The sequence below is a fragment of the Gracilinanus agilis genome, chromosome 2, assembly GCF_016433145.1.
Source record: "Gracilinanus agilis isolate LMUSP501 chromosome 2, AgileGrace, whole genome shotgun sequence".
In the NCBI taxonomy this organism is placed as follows: Eukaryota; Metazoa; Chordata; class Mammalia; order Didelphimorphia; family Didelphidae; genus Gracilinanus; species Gracilinanus agilis.
Genome location: NC_058131.1, coordinates 675,205,601 through 675,233,406, shown reverse-complemented (window position 1 = coordinate 675,233,406; position 27,806 = coordinate 675,205,601). Strand labels below are relative to the sequence as shown.

At 40.8% G+C, this 27,806-nt stretch overlaps 1 protein-coding gene across 1 annotated transcript in view; it reads right to left on the bottom strand.

The window, feature by feature from the left end:
• The window catches only part of MAN2C1 (mannosidase alpha class 2C member 1), a 47,361-nt gene that overhangs the window by 2,141 nt on the left and 17,414 nt on the right, over positions 1–27,806 (bottom strand). Inside the window, exons 7-20 of the mRNA XM_044660251.1 lie at positions 13,753–13,859; positions 13,111–13,221; positions 10,989–11,081; positions 10,638–10,754; positions 10,034–10,129; positions 9,720–9,865; positions 9,188–9,311; positions 6,769–6,890; positions 6,427–6,512; positions 4,486–4,659; positions 3,798–3,880; positions 1,151–1,245; positions 425–529; positions 60–216 (exon numbers count right to left, since the gene is read on the bottom strand). Coding sequence (XP_044516186.1) covers positions 60–216; positions 425–529; positions 1,151–1,245; positions 3,798–3,880; positions 4,486–4,659; positions 6,427–6,512; positions 6,769–6,890; positions 9,188–9,311; positions 9,720–9,865; positions 10,034–10,129; positions 10,638–10,754; positions 10,989–11,081; positions 13,111–13,221; positions 13,753–13,859 — 1,616 coding nt within the window. The remainder of the gene's footprint in view (positions 1–59; positions 217–424; positions 530–1,150; positions 1,246–3,797; positions 3,881–4,485; positions 4,660–6,426; positions 6,513–6,768; positions 6,891–9,187; positions 9,312–9,719; positions 9,866–10,033; positions 10,130–10,637; positions 10,755–10,988; positions 11,082–13,110; positions 13,222–13,752; positions 13,860–27,806) is intronic.

Here is a 27,806-nt window from a genome sequence, read left to right as displayed (position 1 = left end):
GGTAAGGGGCTCACTGCTGGATGAGTCACTGCCACCAATCCAAGGACACCCATCAGTACCTCTGTGTGAAACTTGAGATATGGACAGGCAGCATCCAGCACAATTTCCTGGGTTAGAATGCTTCGGTTACTGAGTTGCAAGGAGAAGTGGACACTGCCTCGAAGGCCTCCTGGAATTCCTACCTCAAGGGCTTGGTCAAGCTTCGTGACTGGCTTCCTAAGAGCACAGGAGGTTGGGGGGAGGGGGGCAGTCAGAGCTGCAACAGAGCAGGTAGTCCCCAAATTGAGGATTCTAGGGCAGGCTCGGATGGGGAGTGGGCAGCATGGCCATGATCACAGGCTAAGCACTAGGACAAAGGTCTCAGGCACAAATGCCTCTTGAGCTCATCACTAGATACACTCAGCCAGGCCCTGCCCCATCTTACCGGGTCTCCAGGTGGTAATCCATCACATCCCAGGCATCCCAGTACAAGGGAACATCATCAAACATCACAAACTGGTTGCCAAAGACACCACGGGGGATTGTTTCCCTGAATAGAATGGAAAGAAGGGGTGAGGCAACCTACCTCTCTAGCACTGTTTCTCTAGAGTGGGGTAGGGGCAGAGGTAATTGGTGTAGGGAAAAAGAGCAAGAAAGAATTCATTTCTATAGACTCAGGAACTTCCACACAATGACTTATCCATGGTCACAGAGTATCATGTGGTAAAGCCAGGATTAAACACGGATTTTCTAACTTTAAGTCCTGTGCTTTTCCACAATACCAGAAAAGCTAATCTTTTCACTATCTGATTGATTCAGGAAGTAGGTGCTGCATCAGAGGCCACTGTACCCCATTGGACAAAAACTAAAGTACACACGGAACCGGCAATGGGGGAGGGAAGAGATCCCTGATGATCTGATTTCTCTAGGCAAATTCTGCTTCTCTCCAATTACTATGTTCATTCCCTATTAACATTAATGAAATAAAACTCAGAATAGTCTTTCCTTCTTACTGGGATGAGGGACCCAGTGATCCAATTGGTGAGAAGCTTTCTTGAGAGGATGAAAGAAGGGGCTGAACTTTTCTGCCTCTGCCCAATTCCAGGCTGTAACCCAATAGGCACAGTCATTTACCTCAGAGGAAGGGAAATAGGGAGTCAAAAGTACCTACCTGTCTGAGGAGATCAAAACCAGGGAGTTTAAATGGCCCATTGAGTCCAGGTGTGCTCGGATAATGCCATTATCCAGGGTCACGGAGCCATCAGTCTGGATGGGAAGGGTGAGGGAGAAAAGAAAATTACTGTTGTTGTGGGGGTGTCCAGATCATAGGAACTGAAGGAGGAATAAGAGGAAAAATCTGGAGAACACACATATAGGGGTACCTAGGAAAGAAGTGTGATACTGTAACCACAAAGTCCTCTGTGCCAAAAAACAGTAGACCAAATTGAGACCTGTATCAGTGAAGAAGCAAAAAAGGAAACTGTCATTTTCAAATCTGGTTCTGACCAGAGACTCTAAATTTACAATCCTATGATCTCAGGACAAAACTATTCCATCACAGAGTTCATAACAGAAAAGGAGAGGATGGCCAATAGTCTGGCATGCACCTTAGCTATAGTCTACCACGTGGAGGATAAATGAGGTCAAATTTCAAAGAATTCAGGAAATAATAGGTCTCATATTTTGTAGGGTAAATTGAACCAAAAAGAATGTAAAGTTTTTCAAAGTAAAATTCTAAAACATCATCAGAAATTACTTCATTAAAGAGGGGGGAAAAAAGGTCACTGCCTTAAAAGCCCAGTGTGGACACAAAGGGAGCTCATTAACCAACCCAGGTTACCAAAAGATTTGTCCAGAAGAAGGGCGGAGTAGCCAAGGAAGAATGCAAGACTAGCAGCATCCTTTTTGGGGTTGTGTCAGGAGTAATAGCAAAGAAAGCCAAGGCCAACAAGAAGGATGTTCTTTAAAAAAAATCAACTTTAGGAGGGTAAGAAGGATGAAAGCAGGATTAGCATTTTGCCTGAGTGGACAGGACTGTGATCATGGATGGGAGTGACAAGGAGGCTCTAGTTAACTCTTATGCTAATTTTCTTTTCTTTTCCAAGGAAAATGATCTTTAGATTGGAAAAACTAGAACAAAAGTGGTTAGCTGAGAGTGGAAATCCAAATATAAGTAAGGAAGGGGTCAAGATGGTACATATAAGCTTCCCTCAATGAGTTTAAGTCACCAACCTCAGATAAATGTCATCTCAGGCAATGGAAAAAAAGTTGGCAAGTATAAGCACTGAGCCACTGTCAGTGATCTGCGAGAGTCCAGGAAGAGAGTGATGCTCAAGGATTAGAGAAGGGCAAAATGTTACCTCCAATTTCAAAAAAGGGAAAAAAGGGAAGGTAAAAAACTCTAGATTAGTGAGTCTGACTGATGATCCTCCCCCCGATATAAGGATGTACTGGATTACTTCAAGGAGATTTCTGAATACTTAGAAAGCAAAGAAACAGGCAGGCAGGGCTTCATCAGTTCAGCCCAAGTGAGATCGACTCCATTTCCTTTTCTAAGATTTCTAAGATCATAGCACCAGCATTGAGGGGAAGCAGAAGCAAGCTAGTCCATCCCCTCATTTACAGTCAAGGAAAATGAGAGGTACAGCTAGGTGGTGATCTGTCCAAGATCACACCAGGAGTAAGATCAGGGAGGATCTGAAGCCAGGTCCTCAAACTTAAGTCCATTCTGCCTCCTGTACCACAAAGAACTTGATAAAGTTTCTCAAGTGATGTCTGTGGATCAAATGGATGGAGAGAGGCTAGACAACAGTAGTAAGTGGATTTGAAATTGAACCATCCAAAGAGGAATTCATTTGAACAGTTCAAGGCCACGGAAAAGAAGTGAATCCATCACTCTCCCAATCAGGATTCATTCCCCTGACTCAGTTTCCCCACTGCCTCAAAATACAAATCCCTCAGCCAGAGACTGGCTCCTGTCTGCCTTTTCAGTCTGATTGCCAACTATTCACTTTCATCAATCAGCTCAACCCTCCACTTCCTCCTTCCCTGAATGCCCAGCCCCCACAACTCCACCTCTTGGGATCTTGGGCTTCCTTCTTGGCTCTGCTAAGGGGTCCCTTCCTCCTCTCCTCCTTGTATTATCCTTCTTGGTGCCTAGGTTGAATCCTCCTTCCCAGTGGCATGAAAACTGCTTGAGGACAGGGGCTATTTGTTTTTGCATTCCCAAAGTCTGGAATGTTGTCTTGTGCATAATAAATGTCTATTAAAATCAACTTAGAGAACTGTAGCAAGTTAGAATGCAGATCAAAGCATAGCAATTTTTCATTAGTTTATTTAGGTTCTTTTGGGGTTTTGGTTTTATATGAGTATTCTCTTACAAAAATGATCAATATGGAAGTATGTTTTGCATGATAATACATGTATAACCCAGACTGAATTGCTTGCCAGCTCTGGGGAGAGGAGAAGGGAAGAGAGGTAGGAAGATACTTTGGACCATATAACTTTGGAAAACTTATGTGGAAATTTGTTACTACATGTAACTCGTAAAATAAAATATCTTTATAATAAAAGAATAAAAATAAAATTGACTTAGAGGAAAATTGCTAGTGGGGAGCCCAAGGGACATGCCCATGGTTCTGTGCCATTCCACAATTTTTTCATTGCCTTAGATCAGGGATCAATGAGAGACCACAAGTGTCCAGATTCAGAAAGATCTGCCTACCCAACTGTTTCCTTTCCACTGAGCAGAAGTGACCCCCTGATTCTACACTTGTGACTCCCCCCCCCCATTTCCCACCTCCCAGGCAGTTACTCACCTCCTGTACCACTCTGACAGCACGAGGCGGCGGGCCAGGAGGTGGGGCCCGGGTGTACCCCATACTAGGCACTGTCACCAGGACTGGACTCAGGGAGGGAAAGGGAAATAGTTAGTGCTTGAACCTTCTAGAGACCTTTCTCTGAACCCCCAAACTGGAGTTGAACTTATGGGGCCAGTTAAGACAGAGGCTGACTGCTGGGAAGAGGAAAGGATTTCTCCACAGAAGCAATGTGCAAGCAACACTGTTCCTTGGGGCTATTTATCCCTCTCTCTTCCCTGGATTCCCTCTGGAGCTCCCTGGAGTTGTGTTCAATAGATTAGATCTCTTCCATCCATATGGAGGCTCCTGAAGGTAGAGACAGTATCCTGCTCCTCTCTATAACCCAAATGTCCAGGCCAGAGCTTGCTGACAGGAAAGCTCAGTTCTTGATCCTGGCTGGTTGGCCTTTCTGCTGACACTTTTAATTTGCCAAAAACCTCCTCATCCCATAAGGAAGCCTTTTGCCTCTCTCTCCTTTAGCTCGCTACTTTGTGTCCCCAGCCCCACTTGCCTTTAAAGTTTTCTAGGCAGAAACTTTTTACCACCCAGACAAGTGTTTTTAGTGGTCCCTTCCATCTCTAAAGCAAGGATGCCAGGACTCTGCCCTCCCAGAACAGGGGGATTTCAGGGGATAGTGTCTATGTACCCAGGTTTTCTATTTCATTCACTCCTGGCAGGGCCACCACCTCTGTGCGATCCCAGGACAGTGTGTTAAAGACGAATAAGTTGTGTGAAAGTCTCAGATCTCGAGCTGATGACCTTCTTCCACCCAGGGACCTAATTGCCGCATTCAGAAGGTGGGAGCAATTTCTTCGAATCTCTGTGGAAAAAGGAGTCAGGGAACTGTGTCTGCATCATGTTTGGGAAATAACAGGATGTGTAGCAAAACCCAGAGTCAGAAAACAGGTTGGTAAGGCATTCATTCACAGAATCTAAAATGGGCCTGTGAAAGTAGGGGGCAGCTGGGTGGCTCAGTAGATTGAAAGCCAGGCCTAGAGATGGAAGGTCCTAGGTTCAAATCTGGCCTCAGATACTTCCTAGCTGTGTGACCCTGGGAAAGTCACTTAACTCCCATTGTTCAGCCCTTACCACTTTTCTGTCTTGGAACCAATATATCAGACAGAAGGTAAAGGTTTAAAAAAGAAAATTTTTTCTTTTAAAACAGGCCTGTGAAGGACTGTGGGGGCTCAATCCACAGCACCTCTTTCAGGAAGCTGCCTCTAACCAGTCCAGCTCTTTCTTGTTTGCTACCGCCCCTAGCATTTCATTATTGGAAACCTGACATTATTTAACCTTCTATGCCCATGGAACCCTAAATCCTTAGCCAGATTTCTACAAGGCTCCACAACTGGAGTTGACTCAACTTCTCCAAGCTTGGCCCTCAGGGCTCGTTGGCTAGAATGCTTTGCTTTGGTTAGAGGAGATTCTCAGGACCTTCTAAAAACAGTATGTTCCTTCCCTCTCTTGGCCTTTGCTCACAACTTTGGGTCTATAAATCTGCTTTTGAAAATATTTTGATAACTGCATTTTGCCAAATTGGTTTCCTTGGTAATCCTGCCTTTTTTTACACATTCAAAAACACAATTCTGAGAAGGGGTCCACAGGTTCCATCAGGTCCAGGATACAAAAAACTGTAAGTGGATTGGCCTTCTTTACCCTCTCTCTGTATCCAAATCCTAGGCCTCACCTCCTCCAAGAAGACTTTCCTGATCACTTGAACCCATCCTGATGTCTTCATCCTCTGAACTCCTCCAGCTTGGCTTCATTCTTAAATTAGCCTAGGATTGCTGTGGACAGTAACTAGATCTTCTCTTCCTATCTCCCCACCACTCAGGCTGGGCACTTGATATGTGCTGAATTTAACTGAATTAAGGACCAGTCCCCTAATTCCAGGTGGGCTGATTCCCTCCATTCCATCCACATAAAGACTTTTCCTATACTTCACAAACTCTAGAACCCTTCTCTCATTTTCTGGTTCTGTATTGTGAATCTGTTTTCCTTTCCTACATGTGGAGCTCTAACAATTTCACAAGTGAAAGTAGACAAATTATGATGACCTTTGAGTTTCTCCACGCCTTCAAATAATGGCTCTGCCCATGAAGACAAGAGACTCACAGAATGATGGATCTGGAAGTGAACTTTGATACCAAAAATCTGGCCCAACTGCTTCATTTAATAAATGAGCAAAGTCTCAGAGGAAGGGAGGCTCTTGCCTAAGTTCTCAGAACAAATAAGGGGAAGAGTCAATTCTGATGTCGGTCAGCGTCAGTGCTCCTTCCTTAACTGTACACAGAACTTCCCACCTAGAAAACATTTCTGGAGCCATTTTCTTTCCTCCTTTCACTACTCCTACCAGCCCTGAGAGGTGGCCAGGGCCAGGCACACCACTCTCCCTGCCTCCAGTCTTTCCTCACTCCAATCCACTCTGCATACCAATTTCACACTCATCTTCCTAAAGTATGATTACCTCTATACAACAGTTGGGGAAATTGAGGCTAGAAATGGGATGGCCTCTCCCTCAGCTGACATGCTGAAGGGCAGGAATATGGGTAGAAGTAACTATTGGGGCCTTTCTCCTTTCTCTCACCTCTATAGTATTTCAGAGCATCATCCACCACCTGCTGGATACAGCTTCCGGGAAGCACATCATGGAACTGGTTTAGGAGCAAAAGCCTATGGCGGTTTGAGGAGAAAGGAGGACCAACAGTCTGAGAACAGGATTGTGGAAGCCCTACCATCAGATGAGGTTGATAAAAGTATTGTGGGGGAAAGAGATGGGTCTCAAATGTGCTCTTATGGGGGGCTAAAAGAAAGGGGACTATGCCATGCTAAGTGACCAAAATGGGCCCACATATGGAGCAAATTTGGATGCTGGCCACAGAGGCTTTGCCTTCACCTAGGAAAAGGCACAAAAGGGAGACTATTTTACCTCCAGAGGCGCTGTAACTCAGCAGCAGGATACTGGAAAGTTCGACTGCGGGCCAAGGCCAGGCAGCTCAAGAATTCTACATCATGCAGGATCTGTTCACATTCCCGGTTCTCCTTCTTGATCTGAACCCAGGAGTGAAGTGAGGTTGGGGAAAGTGGGTCAAAGGGGGATACTTCACCTGACAAGTTCTAGGCTGCAGTCTCTGCCCCATGCCCGACATCTCCCCTGGTGCCTCTTGTACTCACATCCTATGTCACACCAGTCCTGAATCCTTCCTTATCTCCCACCTGGCTGGCTTCTCTCTACTTTTAGTCTTCCCTCACTCCAATCAATTCTGCATACCAATTTCACATTCATCTTCTTAAGGCATATTCCATTGCTCAAAAAACTTCAAAGTTTCACTACTTGCACAGGATAGAATCTGAACTCCTTAACCTAGCATCTATAATCTGGTTACAACCTACCTTTTCAGTTTCATCTCCCTCATGTTGGACAAGAACAGAGGTTGGAAAATGACAGCCTATTGCCTGTTTTTGTATGATTTGTGAGCTAACAATGGGTTTGACATTTTGATACAATAAAACTTGATTTAAAAACGCATAAACTGGGGGCAGCTGGGTAGCTCAGTGGACTGAGAGCCAGGCCTAGAGACAAGAGGTCCTAGGTTCAAATCTGGCCTCAGACACTTCCTAGCTGTATGACCCTGGGCAAGTCACTTGACCCCCATTGCCTCGCCCTTACCACTTTTCTGCCTTGGAGTCAAGTCAATACTCTGTATTTGACTCCAAGATGGAAGGTAAGAGTTTTTTTTTTTTAATTTTTTTAAAATGCATAAACTATTTTTAGCATACTGACCATATAAAAACAGGCAGCAACTAGGCCCATGGGCCATAATTCTGCAGACTAGAAAGTCCCTTTCAATTCCATAATTCTATGCTATACATTTATCCTCTCCCCTTAAGTCTTATTGTGATGCTTTGTTGTGGCCTGGACGTGAAGCTGTATGAGCCTGTTGACAGTTTTAAATCTGTAAAGACTCATCCTCAGAAGGCTTGCTGTTGTCATTGTTGTTCAGTTGTGTCAGACTCTTCGTGACCCCATTTGAGGTCTTCTCGGCAAAGATACTGGAGTGATTTGCCATTTCCTTTTCCAACTCATTTTACAGATGAGGAAACTGACTTGTTAAGTGACTTGCCCAGGGTCACACAGCTAGTCTGAGGCCAGATTAGACTCACGAAGATGAATCTTCCTGTCTCCAGGCCTGGCAATCTATCCACTATACCATCTAACTTTAGAGCTGAAAAAATGAATATTTTTTGGTCACAACAAATTGTGAAGACTATTTACTAAGAAATAGAGGCAATGTGTACATTAATTAAATCACAAGGAAACAAGACTTATACAATTTGACCCTGTATTCTCCCCAATAATACCCTTCTCTCCCAGTCCCCTGCACACACTCTGCTCATTTCTCAATCTGGCCCTTCTCTATCTTTCCAATCTTCTCCATGAAATCTATGATCCAGCCTCGTTGCTGTACTTTGAACACAAACCTCCTTCTTATAGGATCACAGACCTGGAATTGGAAGGGACCTTAGAGTCCATATAAGGAAGCTGAGACTGGGAGAGTAAAGAAACTATCCAGGGTCACACAGCGAGTAGGTTTCTGAAGTAGGACTTGAACCCAGGTTTTTGTGGCTCAGAAGTCAGCTGTCTCCCTGCCACACTGCTGCTGTTCTGGCTATTCCCCATGACTAGAATGGTTTCCCTCTTAATCCCTAAACTTTCAGAACCTCTGGCTCCTTTACCATTCACCTCCAGCATTCTCCTCCATGGGTGGCCTTTTCTGGTCCTCTCAGTGTGCCATCTCCTCTGAGATGACCTTCTATCTACTCTGGATTGATCTTGTATGTGCTGATTTATTATGTGCACTGTCTCCTCATTATAATGTAAGCTCCTTGAAAACAAGGATTGTTTTTGCCTTCTCTCTGTATCCTCACTGCTCAGCACAGTGCCTGGCATATACTCAGCTCTTAATAAATGCTTATTGACTGCCTGGATGATCTCTGCCTCTGTGCCTTTCCTAATGTACTGCCCCCTCAGCTGGAATGCCCTTTCTGCCTATCTTCTCCTAACCAAACCCTACTCGTTTTTCAGAGCCCAAATCAAGACTCATTTCCCTCAGGAAGTCTTACTTGAACATCTCTTTGAGACCACATTGATTTCATCTCCTTCTCTCAACTTCTACATATTTCAAAGCCTACCCCAAAGTCTAATGCTTGATTCTGCACTGTCCTGTAATATTCTGTTTCTCTTGTCTCCCCACCTAGATTGTGAGCTCCCTAAGGATGGAGAAACAGGGTTTAAAAAAAAGGATTCCTCCCTAGATTCCCCCCACCTTTTGCTATAAATGGCTTACTTGGGCTTGGGTGGTATAGGTGCCATTGTGCAGTTCCAGGAACAATTCCCCATACCAGGTGCAAAACTGCCCTGAGTTCCTCTCCAGTAATGAGAAAAACTGTTCTGGGGAAGAGAAATATACCCTATGGAAAGAAGCCAAAATCAAGGACTATGAGAGTAGGAAGTGTCTGGGTCCCAGTAGGTTCATAAATCCTCTAACTTGAAGGGATCAGGATGGGGTCATCTTGTCCAGCCCCCTCCCACTAGGCAAGAACAAGTTGACAAATAAGTACATGTCCCATTTTAGAGGTGCTTTCACTCCGCCCACCCCAGTCAAAGAAAGGTCCAAAATCTCTTCAACAAAGTGGGATTCTAGTAATAAAACTTTCAGAACAACAGTTTTTCCCTTGGTAAAGGTCTTAGCCTTTCTCCTCAAAGCCAAGATGTGATTTGCTCTATTTCAGTCCTCAGCCTGGAGCTCAAAAGCAAAAGCCTCATATGAGAGTGCCAAGGGGATGGGGGAGAGGGGAGCAGAGAACAGGGTCTCTGACCTGGGCAGTCCATCTGTATCCTTCATTCGTTCCAGCCGGTCTAGCATGGTCTGGGTGGGGCCACCACCCCCATCCCCGAACCCATAGAGGAAGGCACTGTGGTTCACCCTCCCCTTGTCTTTGTTGTTGTTCATGGTTTTCAGCACCTGGAGGAAGTCATTATACCCCAAACACATCACACCCAAAGCCTAGCCCAGTGACAGAGACACCCTGATAAGCCAGTCCACTATCCCTTTTTCCCACCCAAACATCAGGAGAATCAGGAGGCTTGTGCTCTCCTCCTAGTTCCCCTATATCCACATTCCCAGGCTCACCTCTTCTACATGGCCTTCCATCCCATAAGAATCTCCAGGAGGAAAGTGGGCCAACACCCGGGAGCCATCAATTCCTTTCCAGAAAAAGGTATGATGCTGCCAAGACAGAGTAGGGAGACAAAGAAGGTGTTGTAAATCAGGATAGGAAATACTGAGGATGGGTGAAAGATAGGCCTATGGGTGTAGGTGGGCAAAACTATTTAGGTACAGAAAGGAGAAAGTCCATAGGAGCACATAAGAATATTAAAATGAGCAACAAACCTCCCTTGAGCCATGAATCTTTAAACCCAGTGGGAGCAATGTCTCTAGAGGAAGAATAAGGGGTACTATTTCCCATGGCAACTACAAGCTGGAGTCCTGGCTTTGCTACTTTGCCTCTGTTTCCTCATCTGAAAATGGCAATAATGAAATCGTACCTGCCTGAAGGAAGGGGTTGAGCCTAGATGATTTCTTGAAGGAGTTTCCTTTCAACTCTGAGTTATGGTTCTAGGATGATTGAACTGACTCTTCTATTAGCCAGGAACAATGGCTAGCCAAGCTGGATCCCCTGGATTCTCTGGGAGCCACACTGCACCCTCCCCTCCCCCAAGTCCTTCTCACTAACAGGGAAGGAGTTCACCAAGTTCCAACTCAGCTTCTGTGTCAGAAAGCGTTGGATGCCACAGCCACGCATGATCTGGGGGAGTTGGGCTGAATATCCAAATGTGTCTGGAAGCCAGAACTGTGAAGAACAAGAGTTTTTGGTTTCTTAAAATTAGAAATTAAAACTCTAATTATCCTCATTCCTTCCTTCCTTCCTCTACCCCAAAGGGTCATAGCGCTCATACTTTTACTTTGCCCCTGGCCTGTCAATATGATAGGGATTTGTTCAAGAAACCCTTTGCCCAGTGTCACCTGCAAAGAAGATGGGGAAGGAGCCCAAGATTGGAGGGAAGATGGATACAGGTAGACTTACCTCAGAACACATTTTCCCAAATTCCTGAAGGAAGAAATTCTGTCCTTGAAGGAACTGTCTCACCATGGATTCTCCACTGGGAAGGTTCCCATCCTGAATGAGCAAAAATCACCCCCAAATTTCTGACTCTCTCTACATTTGGTAACTTCATTTATTCCTATTACTTCTTACTTCCTCCTTGACATAGATGCCTCTCTCACCTATATTTCCCATCTTTTAAGCTACAGACCCACATCTCTAGCTGGAGGTCTCCCTAGAAAGATGTTTTAATTTAAATTCCACAATATATCCCAAATTATTTTTATTATCCTCCCCCTAAACCTATTCATCCTTTTGACTTTATGACTTCTGTCTGTGGTACCCAGGCTCCCACTTTTCTCTCTTAGATCTTTTCTCTAATTAGTTCCCAGATTCTATTGCTTTTACCTACACACCTCTTTTTATCAGCATCTTCCTCTCTATCCCCATTGCCACACTCTAGCACAGGCCTTCATTGCTCCTTACATGGACTGCTGCATTGGCTCTCTAACAAGTCTTCCTGCTCTTACTTTGTCTACCTCCAATTTGTCCTTCAGGTCCCTGCCAGAATAACCTTTCTTACACAACAGAGCCTAATCATGGCATTCTTCTACTCAAAAATTTGCAGTAACTCTATTTTATCCCAATTAAAGTTTTGCCGCCTTGTCTAATGTTCAAAGCCCTTCATAACCTAGTAGGACCTCACCTTTCCAATCTTATATCAGCAGTACTACTACCTTTTAGCCAAAATGAACAAGTGTCTTCTAAACAGCCCAGATGTCTTTCTGTGTCTGGAATGCCCTCGATTCCCACTAATTAAATCCCAAGCATTCCTTCAGAGGTCAAATGCTACTTCCTTCAAGTAGCCTTTTCTGACCCCTTAGACTGTGCCTCTCTAATTTCTCATCACATTCTGTTGTACAACTTTCTACTGCACTTATTATATAATGTCATATATCAAAAATATCTGTGTTTGTACCTACCTTCTGGGCTAGACGCTCCAAGTGTAATCCAAACTTTACACCTCCCCTAACACCTAGCACAGTTCTCTGTACACAATAAGAATTTAGTATTTACTAAATGAAGCATTACTACTCAGCAGAGAAAATTCTGAGCAGCATTTACTTTTCCCCTAAGGGTCTGGTGGATACTTTGTCAACTCCGATACACTGACTAAAGGATGGCCTGGTCTCTGCCCACCCTGTCTTTAATGTGTGTGTTCTTTTGGCCTATCCATACCACTAGAGTATAAGTTCCCTGAAGAACAGGGCCAGGTTTGTGTATAAGCAGAATAGGCAAGTGTCTCTATGATTTGATGTGTGAGGACTAGGAAAGGCCTTGTTTTCCTAAAATATTATCCTCTCTAGGTCCCGACTGGAAAAAAGAATCTCTTCAATAACTCACACTCTAGGCCTAAACAACCTGAAAGAACTGGGAAGCTAAGTTGGAAAGGGAAGGAAGAGGACAAAGGAAGGGCTAGAAAGTAAGGGAAAAAAGGAGGTAAGGAAACAAATTTCATTGGCTTCAGTTTTGAAGAAGGTCACTCTTTCAGTGTTCAAGCTCTCCTTCCTGATGTGACATAAATTCCTTGAAAGCAGGGACTACTTCTCTCTATTTTTTGTATCCTCAAAGCTTCCAAAAGTGCCTGGCACTTAGTAGCTGTACAATAAATGTTTGTTGACTGATTGATCCTAAGTCTAGTCGCTTCAATTAGTCAATGAGCTTCTCAAATAAAAAGACTTGTCTGCTTCTTCTCTCTGTCCCCTATAGTTTAACCTACAATGCGGATATATGAAAAAGAGGTGTTCAATAGGGGTTTAAACTAAATGATGCAATTTAATTCAACAAAGTTATTTACTTAAGGAGAAGAGAAAATCAAAGTCCCCAATGGAGTTTAATTTGGTAGAGAGAGACAGTGTGTGATTACACACTGAATATAATCAAGGGTGAAGGCAATGACTGACTGACTGACTGACTGCTGGAAAGGCAGCCCTCAGAAGGGTCTTTGTCAGAAGAAGTGTCCTCAGAAAGATTAGAGGTGGCAAGAAAGGAGGCTGCAAAGAAACTGTTGGGGCCTGAGGAGAAAGAGGAGGGTAGTTCTTACCATTTCAACCCAAGTGCCACCCACTGGAATAAACTGTCCCATGTGGACGTACTCCTTGATCTGGGAATATAAACCTGGGTAGAACCTCTTCACCCACGCGTACTGTTGTGCCTGGGAATGGAAAATCAGCTGTGTAAACAGCTCTCTCATAAAGGCTTTTTGCCCCTAAGGCTAGATGGAGAACATGAGTCAGAGGACAGAAAAGTCAGCCTAAGCAAGAGAATGAATGAATTCATCATTCCTCCAGTTCTCCCTCCCAACTCAACATGGTTCATATTGGACCTATAGCCCTCAGTTAAGAGAGGCCACTTCTTATCTTTCCCCTCCAAACTAAAGTGAAACTTTGTTTAAACAGGGATTTCAAATTCTCATAAAATAGACTAGGTAAAACTACCATTAAATTATAGATACTCTTGGGGTCATTTCAATCTTGATAAAAGAATAAAGGTGGGAAATCTTTGGGTGAGAATTTGGATCCTAGGATTCAGCCAGTGATTAGAATCATTCAACCACGATCAGAAGTTCTCACCCTTTGGATCATAGAGGTCCTTGGAAATAGAAGCCCAAATACTTTTTCCTACACTGGAGCTTACACCCAGAGAAAAGCACTAAAGGAAACAAGAGGTATTTTCCCACTCTTACCTGAGAGCAGGCAAATGTGAACTGTGGGTTTTTCTCCATGAGTTGGACGACTGATGACCAGCTACGAGCACATTTCCGAATTGTCTCCTTGTAAGGCCAGAGCCAAGCTAAGAGGGAAAAGAATGGACATTTTCCCTAGTAATTCATATCCCCTTCTCTCAAGCCCACAACAAAATATTCATTGAAGGCTCAGAACATTATAAACACATTAAAATCCCATCTACTCCCCCAGAAACAGTGTCTTTATCTCACCTATAACAAAGACATACCAGCCAGTTATTCTCCCTTGCCTTGGGCTTCTTTGGGAACCTTATGGGTAGTAATCTTCCATGTATATAGAGCCCTTTTTTCCTTACTGGACCAACATCTCACTTATTTTATTTAAACCTCAAATCCTACTCCACCCACATCCATTTCACACTCCCCTCCAGAAGTTAATTGTATTAATATCATTATAGATAAGAAAACTGAAGTGCAGAGAGGTTTAATGATCTACTTCAGATCCCACAGTGTGTCAGTAGAAAACCTGACTGCTAGCCCAGCACTTTCTCCATCACACCAAGTGGCCTCCTTGAAAGGCCATTGCATGTAGTCTCTGCCTTGAGGTAGAGCCCTGAAAAGTTAGACCAAGCAGATAAGAATCATATTCTTAAAAGATGCTCAGGAAAGAGGCTGGAGGACTACTTGTCAGGTACGTTTTGTGGGGAGTTTCTTTGGGTAAAGATTAGGTTAAAAGGTTGTTGGTATCTTTTGTAATTCTCTAATTCTGCTATCTGTGGGTCTATGTCTCCTAGATCTCTTCCACCAAAAGGTAGCATTCACAAGTGGGAACATTTTCTCTCTGAATCCTTTTCACAAAAATCATTCAACAGGTTCAAAAAGAACTCTGAAGATAATTATGGGTTGGATTTTCAGGTTAATAAAAGTTTTCCTTTCATAGGAAACAGCATTAACACCGGTAATATAGATGCCAACATATTTTAAGCCTTAATAGCCAAGGAACTCTAAACTTAATGTACATTTTATTAAAGACAATATTTTTATATTTCCTGGTATCATACAAAGCAATACATTAAAAGTCAATATAAAGGTTGCTAGGTAACATAGTAGATAGAGACCTAGGCTTGGAGACAGGAAGTCCTGGATTCCAATATGGCCTTAGATACTTCCTAGTTGTGTATGACTTTGGGGAAGTCACTTAATCCCATCTGCCTAGCCCTTATTTGGCTTTCTGACTTAGAATTATTCTAAGAAAGAAAAGTAAGGGTTAAAAAATTTTTTTTAATGAAAAAAAAAAAAGTCAACAGACTGGGTTTGGGTATCTACTCCCTCCATTAATTCATTGGACTGGGTAAGTATTTAATTTCCTTAGCCTTAATCTACAGAACAAGACACCCCAAATTAAATCAATGTATACTTTGGCATTCACTAACTTCAGTACAAGGGTAGGCATAGGAAAGAATGGTGGAAAGCATGTTGGGAAACATGGTTTATTATTAACAAAAGACAAAGGCATTGTTACAAAAAAAATGAAACTTGTTATATTTGAACAGGAAATCAATGGCTGTGGATGAAGAAGACATTTCCAAATGAGCTGTCTGTGTACATTCAGACTACTGACTTGTTAAAGCAAAAATAGAAAAATAGTAATAAAAAAATTTTTTAAACTAACCTGTTTCTAGCACTTTTAAGGTCCACATAACACATGACATGTTATCTTTATGTTTGATTATTCATTATTTGATCTTCACATATGAGGAAAATATTATGAAGTCCATTTTAGGGCTGAAAAAACTAAGGCTGAGAAAGACAGTAACTTTTCAGGTCACTTGGCTAGAAAGTGTCCAAGATGCAACTTCCAGGTAAGATAGTTGTTAGATTTGAAGTCTGAGGGTCTATCTCCCATGTATCTACCTCCCAAGAAAAACCTGGCATTTGTGCCAGATCAATCATTTTTTAAAAAATCTGATGAGAAACAATAGTCAGTGACATTTCCGAACCTAGCATTATCCAAAAGGCCACCCAGAACTTGCTGGGCCATTAGAAAGTCAGCTAGCAGTCAAAGGAGCATTACTATGGGCAAATAACCTGTTGAGAAGATAGGCTAAGAGATTCAAAGCCTATAAAATTCTTAGTTTGGAGGATGCTAGTGTGGAAGGTTCCCAAGAACCCCTGATGGTGGCAGAGACCAAGATGGTGCTGCTGAACAGTGTTTCAGACAACTAGGTTCCCTAATGTCAAGACCACTAGTCTTAAAATGTCATACAGGGTCCTGAAGATGAACCTTTCTAACCTTCAAAGATCCAGAGCAACTTAACCTGGGGAGGTGGAAGTTAATACAAGAACTCAAGGTGAGGGGCAGCTAGGTGGCTCAGCGGACCGAGAGCCAGACCTACAGATGGAAGGTCCTGGGTTCAAACCTGGCCTCAGACAATCCCTAGTTGTGTGACCCTGGGAAAGTCACATAACCCCCACTGCTTGGCCCTTATCACTCTTCTGTCTCAGAACCAGTTCTCAATATTGATTCTAAGATGGAAGGTAAGGGTTTAAAAAAGAAAGAAAGAAAAGAAATAAGCAGTTCAAGTATGAAGAATCCAGAGTAAAGATCATATAAGATCTAGCAACTTCTACTAAAAACAAGAGAAGGCAGGCTTATAATAAAAAATAACTTACTCTGCAAAACCAAGCTCCTACAACAGAGAAAAAAGTGATGTTTAGAAGACTTTAAAGTATTTCTAATGAAAATACCAGAGCTAAGTGGTGTTGCTGGCATTCATATTTGACTCTGTGACCCTTTTTGGAGTTTTATTTATTTTTTTTTATTTTAAACCCTTAACTTCTGTGTATTGACTTATAGGTGGAAGAGTGGTAAGGGTAGGCAATGGGGGTCAAGTGACTTGCCCAGGGTCACACAGCTGGGAAGTGTCTGAGGCCGGACTTGAACCTAGGACCTCCCATCTCTAGGCTTGGCTCTCAATCCACTGAGCTACCCAGCTGCCCCCAAGTTTTGTTTTTTTATTATTATTTTTAAAGGTTTTTATTCCCCCACCCCCACCCCAAATTACAGATTGGTACAATTGTCAATTGTGGTTTTCTAACATTTTTTGATCCATGTTCTTCTCTCACCTTCTCCTCTTTCCCTAAGATAGTAGGTAATATGATATAGATGGTCTGTGTTATTATACAATACATATTTTCCTATTTATCATATTCTGAAAGACACATATCACTTGCACTAGAGAAAAATACATGGCAGAAGTAAAGTGAAGAATGGCATACTTCAATCTGCATTTAGATTCAATCAGTTCCTTCTATGTCAGTGGATAATCTTTTTTGTCATGAGTCCCTTGGAGTTGTCCTGGATCCTTATCTTGTGGATAATTGTTGTCATTCACAGTTCATCACTGCATACTATTGCTTTATTGTGTACGAGTTCTCCTCCTTCTGCTCACTTCACTTTGTACTTCTTTGTCTAAGGTTTTTTTTTGATCATCTTGGTCATTTCTTATGGCACAGTAGTATTCAATTACAATCAGTCAGAAATCATAATTAATACCCTTGCTTTTGTAACTTCGGCTGAAGCAAACAGATTTTGTTCCAGCCTTTTATGTTTATTCTGGGTGTGCCTCCATGTTTTAAATGTGTTTTTTGTAGAAAGCATATTGTGGGTTTCTGGTTTTTAATCCATTCTCTATCCTCTTCTGTTTTATGGGTAAGTTTATTCCATTCTCACTCACAGTTATGAGTACTCTGTTTCCCTTCATCTTATATTCTTCCAGATGAATTTTATTATTTTTTTCTAGTTCTTTAAAATAACTGTTCAGTAGTTTCATTGGTATGGCACTGAATAAGTAAACTAATTTAGGTAGAATTGTCATTCTTATTGAATTGAGCAATTAATATTTTCCATTTATTTAGATCTGACTTTATTTATGTGAAAAATGTCTTGTAATTGTGTTCATAATTCCTGGGTTTGTCATGGCAAGTAGATTTTAAGGTATTTTATATTGTCTAGAGTTAATTTAAAGGGAATTTCTCTTTCTATCTCTTGTAGCTGAACTTTGTTGGTCATATATAGAAATACTGATGATTTATGTGGATTTATTTTGTGTTCTGCAACTTTACTAAAGTTATTAATTATTTCAACTAGCTTTTTAGTTGATTCTCTTGAATTCTCTAATCCTAGACCATCATATCATCTACAAAGAGTGATAATTCAGTTTCCTCATTGCCTACTTTAATTCCTTCAATTTCTTTTTCTTTTCTTATTGCTAAAGCTAACTTTTCTAATACAATATTAAATAATAGTGTTGATAATGTAATGGGTATCCTTGCTTCTCTCCTGATCTTATTGAGAAGACTTTTAACTCATCCCTTTTGCAGATGATACTTGCTGATGCTTTTAGGTAGATACTACATATCATTTTAAGCAATGACCCATTTATTCTTATGCTTTCTAGTGCTTTTAATAGAAACGGGTGTTGTGTTTTGTTGAAGGCTTTTCTGCATCTATTGAGAAAGAGATAATGTGGTTTCTGTTACTTTGGTTATTGATATAGCCAATTATGCCGATATTTTTCCTAATATTAAATTGGCCCTGTATTCCCTAGTATAAATCCTTCCCTAGTATAAATCCAGTGAATGATCCTTGTGATATACTGCTGTAGTCTCCTTGCTAGTATCTTATTTAAAATTTTTGCATCTATTTTCATTAATGAAATTGGTCAGTAATTTTCTTTCTCTGTTTTTGGTCTTCTTGGCTTAGGTAACATTTGTGTTATTATTAGGTAATATTTGTGTCACAAAAAAAATTTGGTAGGATTCCTTCTCTGCCTATTTTCCCAAATAGTTTATATAGTATTGGGATTAATTATTCTTTAAATGCTTGATAGAATTCACTTGTGAATCCATTTGGCCCTGAGGATTTTTTCTTGGGGAGTTTATTGATGGTTTGTTCTATTTCTTTTTCTGAGATGGGATTATTTAAGGATTCTATTTCCTCTTTTGTTAATCTAGGCAATCTACTTCCCTTCATCTTATATTCCCCGCATAGCTTTTTCTTACTTTCCTTTCCGCAAATGTTTTTATTTCTGACTACTGAGGAGGATATAATCTGTCTTTCTCATAAGAAATATTAAAATTGAGAGCCAGGCCTAGAGATGGGAGATTCTAGGTTCAAATCTGCCCTCAGACACTTCCCAGCTGTGTGACCCTGGGCAAGTCACTTGACCCCCATTGCCTACCCTTACCACTCTTCTGCCTTGGAGCCAATACACAGTATCAACTCCAAGATGGAAGGTAAGGGTTTAAAAAAAAAAAAGAAATATTAAGAACCTAGACAGAAGTTATTACACCCCCCCCCTTCTCTAAAACAAAACCCTTGGCCTGTCCACTTCACATTTCAAAGGCCTTCATGGGTGGAATAGTTCTCTGAGGACCTGATGGTAATTCACAATCTATCAATTTACTCACTGCTCTACTCACTGTTAGAGCAGTGATAAAGTTCTTGGTAATTTAGGGGCCTTAGGTACTTAAAAGTATCACAGATATCTTAAGTATCTTAGATATCACCTTATGTAGTAAATTCCTTTTAATCCCATTGTTTCCTTCAATTATCTTATTACTTGCAACATAACTATCTTAAGTATCTAAGTTATCACTTTATGTAATAATGCAATTTGTTTTACCCCACTTGATTACCTTATGCATCTTAAGTCTTATATTACAGATACCTTAAGGATCTTATTTATCACCTTGTATAATAATGCAATCAGTTTAACTCCACCTTTCTTTCCCTTGATTACCTTAAGTATCTTAAATATCTCTTTTATCATAAAGAACCCTACTTAACACTTTTCCATGTAGGAATGCAAATCAGTTTAATCCCACTGAATCCCTTGCATTTTTCCTTTCTTTTTATGCTTCTCTTAAGAGTAAAATTTGCTCATCAAATTTTCTCTTGTTTCTTCAGGAATGTCTGGAAGTCCTCTATTTGATTAAATATTTCTTTCTTTCTCTGGAGTATTATGTTCAGTTTTTCTAGGAGGTGATTTTTGGATGTAGTCCTTTGCCTTACAGAATATCATATTCTATGCCTTTCTCCTTTAATGTAGAAGTTGCTGGATCCTGTGTAATACTGACTGTAACTCCATGATATTTGGATTGTTTATTTGTTTGTTTGTTTGTTTCCTGGCTACTTGCAATATTTTCTCCTTGGTCTGGGAGTTTAGGAATTTGGTTGTGATAGTTCTAGAATTGTTAGACTTGAGATCTCTTTTAGGAGGTGATCAGTAGATTCTTTCAATGTCTATTTTCCCTCTTTTTCTGGAATATAGGGATAGTCTTCTCTGTGATAATTTATTGCAATATGGTGTCCAGGATCTTTTTTTGGCCATGGCTTTCAGGCAATCCAGTGATTCTTAGATTATTCCTCCTGGATCTATTTTCTAAGTCACTTGTTTTCCAGTCAGATATTTCAAATTTTCTTCTATTTTTTCATTCTTTTCAATTTGTCTTATTGTTTTCTGCTGTTCTATGGTATTATCAGCTTTCATTTGTCTACTTCTAATTTTTAGGGAGCCATTTTCTTCTTTGAGTCTTTGTACTTCCCTTTTTAGAGCATTACTTTCCTGTTTGAGGTTTTATATTTCCTTTTTTTTTTTTTTAAGGAATCTGTTTTCTTCAGTGAGTTTTTGCTCTACGCTGTTAACTTTTCTATAATTTTCTTTTCTAATTTTTCTGCGAAGTCTCTTATTATTTGTTTTTTTGTTTCTCATTTGGAGATCTTCCAGTTCATTTTGGGCCTAATATCCTTTCACATTATTTCCCTTTTTGCAGTGCTGTCCTCATATGAACTTTTTTGGTCTTCCTTTCTACTGAAGTAGCTTTCTAGGGTCAGGCTTTTTCTTTGTTTTTTAAAAAACCCTAATCTTCCATCTTAGAATCAATACTTTGATTCTAAGGGTCATATAGCTAATAAGTGTCTGAGGCCAAATTTGAACCCAGGACCTCCCATCTCTAGGCCTGGCTCTCAATCCACTGAGCCACCCAACTGCCCCCACAGCTGTGCATATTCTTGACCCAGCAATACTATCACTAAGCCTACACCACATTAAAGAAAGAGAGAAAGGATCCATATGTACAAAACTATTTCTGGTAGCTCTTCTTAAAACGGCAAGAATTGGAAGCAGTGTGGGTACCCATCAACTGGGGAATGGCTAAACAAATTAAGATTTGTAAGAGGGAGATTTTAGGTATTATATAGGCATATATTTAAAGTGTGGCTGCCAGGAATCAAAAATTCAGATTGATTCCATAATTAAAATAGATCCAAGTCAGGATCGGGTTTAAGGTAGTTTATTTACAATTAGGAAGGTAAAAGGTAAGGAAATAGAGAGAGGGAGAGGCTAGTACAGGCCTACAGAGGCTTGGATGGAGAGAGAGGATTAAAAGGCTAATCAAACTAAATTATATGCCACAAGACCTTAGCAATCAGAGAGGTAAAAGCCAACTTAAGGTAGAATTTGGAAAATGCCAAGGTAGGCCGAGGAAGTTCAGCCTAACTTACCCACGTGACCATTCAGAGTGGAAGCAGCCTGAGGTCTTAGCCGAGATGCTTCAGCACCAAGTTCAAAGCGGGAACTGCCTCAACAGGAAGTAACCAACATACTTAAAGAGATAGTGTCTCTTGTCACTTCCTGTAGGTCCACCTCTAATTCAAGTGGACAAATGGCAGCCTCTACACTGATTTGGACTGCCCAAAGGGCAGTCCCTTGTTCTTGATTTGTTACTTATTGTCATGTGTGGGTAACTCATCTCCCCTCCCCACTAAGGGAGGTGGGGATGACATCATCTCTGGTAGTAGAGTTTTGACTATGAATGGGCTAGAGCTAACTCCATTTACACAGATTATATTAAAATGATGAAATACTAATGTGCTATAAGAGATGATGAAAGGGAGGGATTTCAGAGACAGCTCTTCTTAACTTGTATGAACTCATGAACTGTTGTGTGAATAGAAACAGAAGAACAATTTATGCTATGATGACAGCAATAGTATAAAGACAGACAACTTTGAAACACTTAAGCATACTGAATGCATGAGGAAAAAAATAATCAAACTCAAATAAATCAATATATGTAAAGCACTTTGCAAATAAATAATCAAGTGACAGAAATGCTAGTTATTATTATTATTATTATTATTATTATTATTATTATTATTATTATTGCAAAGACCAACTGCTGTTCCAGAGGCTCATGATGAAACATGCCGCTCACTTCCTGAGAGATAGGACAGGCTCAAAGTACAGATGGAGACATATTTTAGGGGAGATATGGCAAATGCAGTATTCTGTTTGATTTGTCTAGATCAGTGAAGGCAAACGATGGCTGGGCCAGATGTGGCCCCCTGAAATGTTCTATCCCCATGGTGCAACATTATTCCTAATCTGATGAGTACAATGAGTAGGAAACAATACGATGAAACTTCAGAAGAGTTGCCTTAGAAACAGACAGACAGATGAGCATTTCCTTTCCTTTGGCCTCCTCTTTAAAAAGTTTGCCCATCACTAGTCTGGATGAATTTGTTATTTTTCTTTTCCCTTCTTTCTAAATGAGGGAGGGTGGGTTTTTTTAATTTAAAAAGATGTTTTTAAAGAAATAAGGGTATTTAGAATGTCAAATAAGAAAGACTGAGGTATTAGGTTTGGATGGGTTCTGGATTTTAAAGGAGAAAGAGATGAAAGGGGTAAAAAGGAATATAGAAGAGTAGGAAGAAAAGGGAAAGGGGGAAGAACTTGCTATTCCTTATAATTGGGATATAGGAAAGGAGAAATATATAAACAATGCAAAAGGGAAGGAAAGAAGCACCTACTATGTGCCAGTCACCTGAGTTCAAGTGTGGCTTCAGATGTGTAACTTAAGCAAGGCACTTAATTTTTGTCCACCTCAATTTGATTTCTCCAACCGTAAAATCTTTACAAATAGAACCTCAGTACCACCTCATACCTAGCAGATTGGCCAATACGACAGCAAAGGAAAGTAATAAATTTGTAGGAGTTGTGGCAAAATTAGAAAAATGTTGGTGAAGTTGTGAATTGATCCAACCATTCTGGAAGGCAATTTGGAATTATGAGCAAAGGGCTTTAAATGATTGCCTGCCCTTTGACCCAGCCATACTACTGTTGGGTTTGTATCCCAAAGAGATAATAGAGAAAAACACATGCACAAAAATATTTATAGCCATGCTCTTTGTGGTGGCAAAAATTGGAAAATGAGGGAGTGACCCTCGACTGGGGAATGACTGAACAAATTGTGGTATCTGTTGGTGATGGAATACTATTGTGCTCAAAGGAATAACAAACTGGAGGAATTCCATGTGAACTGGAAGTGATGGAACTCCAGGAAGTGATGCAGAGTGAAAGGAGCAGAACCAGGAGAACACTGTACACAGAGACTGATACACTGTGGCACAAGCAAATGTAATGGACTTCTGTACTAGCAGCAATGCAATAATCCAGGGCAATTCTGAGGGACTTATGAGAAAGAAAACTAGCCACATTCAGAGGAAGAACTGTGGGAGCAAAAACACAGAAGAAAAACATACGATCAATCACATGGTTCAATGGGGATGATTGGGGACAATGACTTTAAATGACCACTCTTGCAAATAGTAATGATATGGAAATAGGTTTTGAACAATGATACATATAAAATCCAGTGGAATTGCTTGTCAGCTCAGGGAGGGGGAAGGGAAAAGGGGAGGGAAAGAACATGAATCATGTTACCATGGAAAAATATTCTAAAGTAATTAATCAATAAAAATTTTTAAAAGAAAAAAGAAATAGTACCTCAGTTTATCCTCATAAAACCTTAGAAGGCAGGTGCTATTATTATTCTCATTTTACAGTTGAAGAAACCGAGCTGGATAAAAGTTAAGTGCCTTGCTTAAGTCACACATCTGAAGCCACATTTGAACTCAGGTCTTCCTGACTCCAGGCCCATCCAGCACTCTATCAACTGTGCCACTTAGCTGGGTTGGGTAGTGGGCATCAGATGAACCTATTCCTTATGTAAACCAGACAAAAAATTAAGTATATATGTACAAACCACTTAAGTGAAATACATCAAACAAATGTAAAACAAGTGAGATAGGGAAGAGGTGAGGTTAAGAGGGTACTAGGGAGGGAAGAGCCACAAATGAAACAAATTTGCTAATCCTAAAGGGACAGTTGAAAGAGAAATCCTATAGACTGCGAGGATCTCTAGATCCCTCTGTTTGTGGACCACAATGAATACTGATTGACCGAAAACTCAGAACTCTATAGAATCTCCTAAATGAGATCTATAATCACTCAAAAAAGCCTGGCCTGGGGGGCAGCTGGGTGGCTCAAGTGGATTGAGAGCCAGGTTTAGAGACAGGAGGTCCTGGGTTCAAATCTGGCCTCAGATACTTCCTAGCTATGTGACCCTGGGCAAGTCACTTAACCACCCATCACCTAGCCCTTACTGCTCTTCTACCTTAGAACCAATACATAGTATTGATTCTAAGACCAAAGGTAAGGGTTTAAAAAAAAAAGTCTGACCTAATTAACCATACAAGAAAAGCCAAGTGGAAGAAGAATGTCTACAGTCTAGACCTGTGTTGGCAAAGGTGTCGCATGGGTGCCAAGGTGACATGGAGGAGGCTGAGAACATTTTTTGCATGCCCTGCCCCTCTGACAGCTGCCCAAAGCAAGCACTTTCTCACTTCCTCCCTCCACTCTCTGGGTAATGGAAAGGTGGGGGGAACCTCACAGGCAGCTTGAAGTTGCAGTTTGGGCACACAATCTCTAAAATGTTCTCCAACACTAGTCTAGACTATGTTATCCAATCAGTTGGACAAAGAGCTGATCATCTGATATGTGTAGCTTTTTTTTAAAAACCCTTACCTTACTAAGAATGGCTACTAAGTATCAGTTCCAAGGCAGGAGAGAGGTAAGGGCTAGACAATGAGAGTTAAGTGACTTGCCCACGCTCACACAACTAGAAAGTGTCTAAGGTCACATCTGAATCCAGGACCTCCCATCTCTAGACCTGGCTCTCTATCCACTGAGCCACCTAAATGCCCCCTGCCCTCACATAGCTTTTAAAAAAATTATTTGTTTACTTTTAACATTAAAAAAATTGAGTTCCAAATTCTCTCCTTTCTTCCCTATTTTGTTTGAGAAGACAAACAATATATCAATTATACATGAAATTATAAGTAATACGTATTAAATTATATATAAAATATATTTCCATGTTAGCAATATTGAGGGGAAAAGCAAGAAAAATAAAGTGGGGAAAATTATACTTTGATATGCACTCAGAGTCCATCAGTTAGTTCTCTCTCTAGAGGTAGAAATCCTTTTTTACCATGAGACTTTAGGAAATTGTCTTAGATCAATGTATCAATTAGAGTAGCTAAGTCTTTCACAGCTAATCATCATGTTCATTACCATGTACAATGATCTCCACATGCTGCTCATTTTACTTTGCATCAATTCTTATCAGTCTTCCCAGGTTTTCTGAATTCATTCCTCTCATATCTTACAACATAATAGTATTCCTTCACATTCCTATACCACAACTTGTTCAGCCATTCCACAACTGATGAGCATTCCCTTAATTTCCAATTCTTTGCCTTCATACTGATACCTTGAGAAGACACTAGCGATGTCTAATTAGATGGCTAATGAGATGAACCCAGAAAAGAATAGGAAGAAATCAGGATGGACTACTTTTGGAAAATTGTACAATGATTTTTCTTCTCTCGGTTATCATCAAAAATAAATATCCCACTCAGACAAAGCTTTGTTAAAATGTGTTGATGTCATCTGTTTTCAACACTGCAGACATTTCCAAACACATCTTTTCCACCACTCGAACATTTAAGCAAAACCAATGGACAACAGACTGTCGTGTCAGACGAATGTACAACACTCCATACGTAATCTCCCACCTGTCTACTGAAAGGAGCAAGGTGTGTTTCCTCATCTGTTCTCTGGAAATGAGATGAGTCTGACTGCCTTCCAAGCTCTTAGTCTGTGTCTTCGGATAATGGAGAGCCCTTCTTTTCTGCTTACTTCACTCTATCAGTTCATACAAGTCTTCTTGTAGATTTCTCTGAGCAGTACAATAGTACTCCATTGTAATTATATTCCAAAATGTGAAATGCTCATCATTCTCAAATCTCAATTCTTCCTATGGTGTAGAGTGGCACTCAAAGGCAATTAAAGGGACAGAGTGGGTATGACCAAACTTTGGTGACATGGCACCAAAGAACTGCCCAAGAGAAGCCAGAGACAACATCTACATACATATTCGCGTCATATCAACATCCTAACCCAAACATCTTCCCTTCCCCCCAGAGCTGAGAAAACTCATCACCAAGTTTATAATGAGCAGACAGTGACTCCTCTCCTCTCTTCTCTCCCCAGAGCCTGGCCTGGAAGTATCGGATGCCCTCATGTGGTCAGAGGACATGATTATGCTGATACACTACCTTCCAGATCCTCCAGTGGAGAAGCAAAGGGAAATCCTAGAGCTAGTGAGGGCATCTTGTGTGAGGACAACATGGAACCCTGAAGAAGTTTCTCCCAATTTCTCACCAGCATCTAGCCTACCTTTCCATTCTTGTCACTGTCAGAGCAACACAAGTGTCCCAATTTCCCTTGCTCAGCATCCTCCTCAGTTTCTCACTCTCCTTCATCTTACTCAGGTTACCAGTTGTTAAATCTCACTATTTAAATTTCTAGGACATTTCTGATATTTTCCCCTATCTCATTGCTTTCACAGCTCTCACTTAAACTACTCCCATGGCCTCCTCATTGGTGTCTTTGCCATGAGTCTCTCTCCACTTCAAACTATCCACCACAGTCTCTAACATGACTTACCTAAATACAGATCACTCCTTTACTCAATAAACTTCAGTGGCTCCCTACTGCTCTTCTGCTTCTCTTTTACGATTCTTTAGGACCTGGCCCAAGCCTATCTTCCAAAACTCATTATAGATTACTTCTTTCCTTGCATTCAATGGTATAGCTAAACTAAGCTCTGTTTTTCATATGCAGCATCCAACTCCTTTCTGTTTTTGCACTGGCTATCCCCCATATCTCAAGTCCATCACCTCTCTGTCAGGATGTGTGTAATGGGTGGTTAAGTGACATATGCATGTGTCATCATGAGTCCACTGGAATCATCATCTGAACAGTTAATTTTTAAGCACCTATTACATGCCACCACTGGGCTGAGCACTTTACAAATATTGTCTCAATCCTGGGAGAGTGGGTACTATTATTTTCTCCATTTTACAATTATGGAAATTGAGACAAAGAGACTAAATGACTTGCCCAAGGTCACACAGCTAGTCAGTGTCTAAGTCTAAGATTTGAACTCAGGTCTTCCTGACTCCAGGCCCAACTCTCTATCAATGGCACCACACAGCTTGTTGTCATAGTGTTATTGTTATTATATAAATTGTTCTGACTCTGGTTCTGCTCAATTCATTCCATATCAATTAATACAAGTCCTCCCAGGTCTCTCTGAAACCAGCCCTTTAGTCATTTTTTATAGTGCAATAATGTTCCTTTTATATATCATTCATATACCAAAATTTATTTAGCCATTCTCCAAATGATAAGCTCCACTTACAGTTTCCAATTCTTTGCCATTACAAAAAGCAATGTTCATAGAAATAAATGAGCACAGTAACCTAGTGCTTGATAAACCCAATGATCCCAGCTATTGGGTAAGAATTCACTATCTGACCAAAAGTGCTAGGAAAACTAGAAAGCAGTCTGGCAGAAATTAGGCACGGACCAACATCTCACACTGGATAACAAGATAAGCTCAAGAGAACATGATTTAGACATAAAGGGTGATATCATAAACAAATTAGATGATCACTGAAAAATTACCTGACAGATCTACAGATAGGGAAAGAGTTCACAGACCAAAAAGGAGATAGAGGTTCCCAGGAGGTAAAGTAGATAATTTTGATTACATAAAATTAAAAAGTTTTTGCACAAATA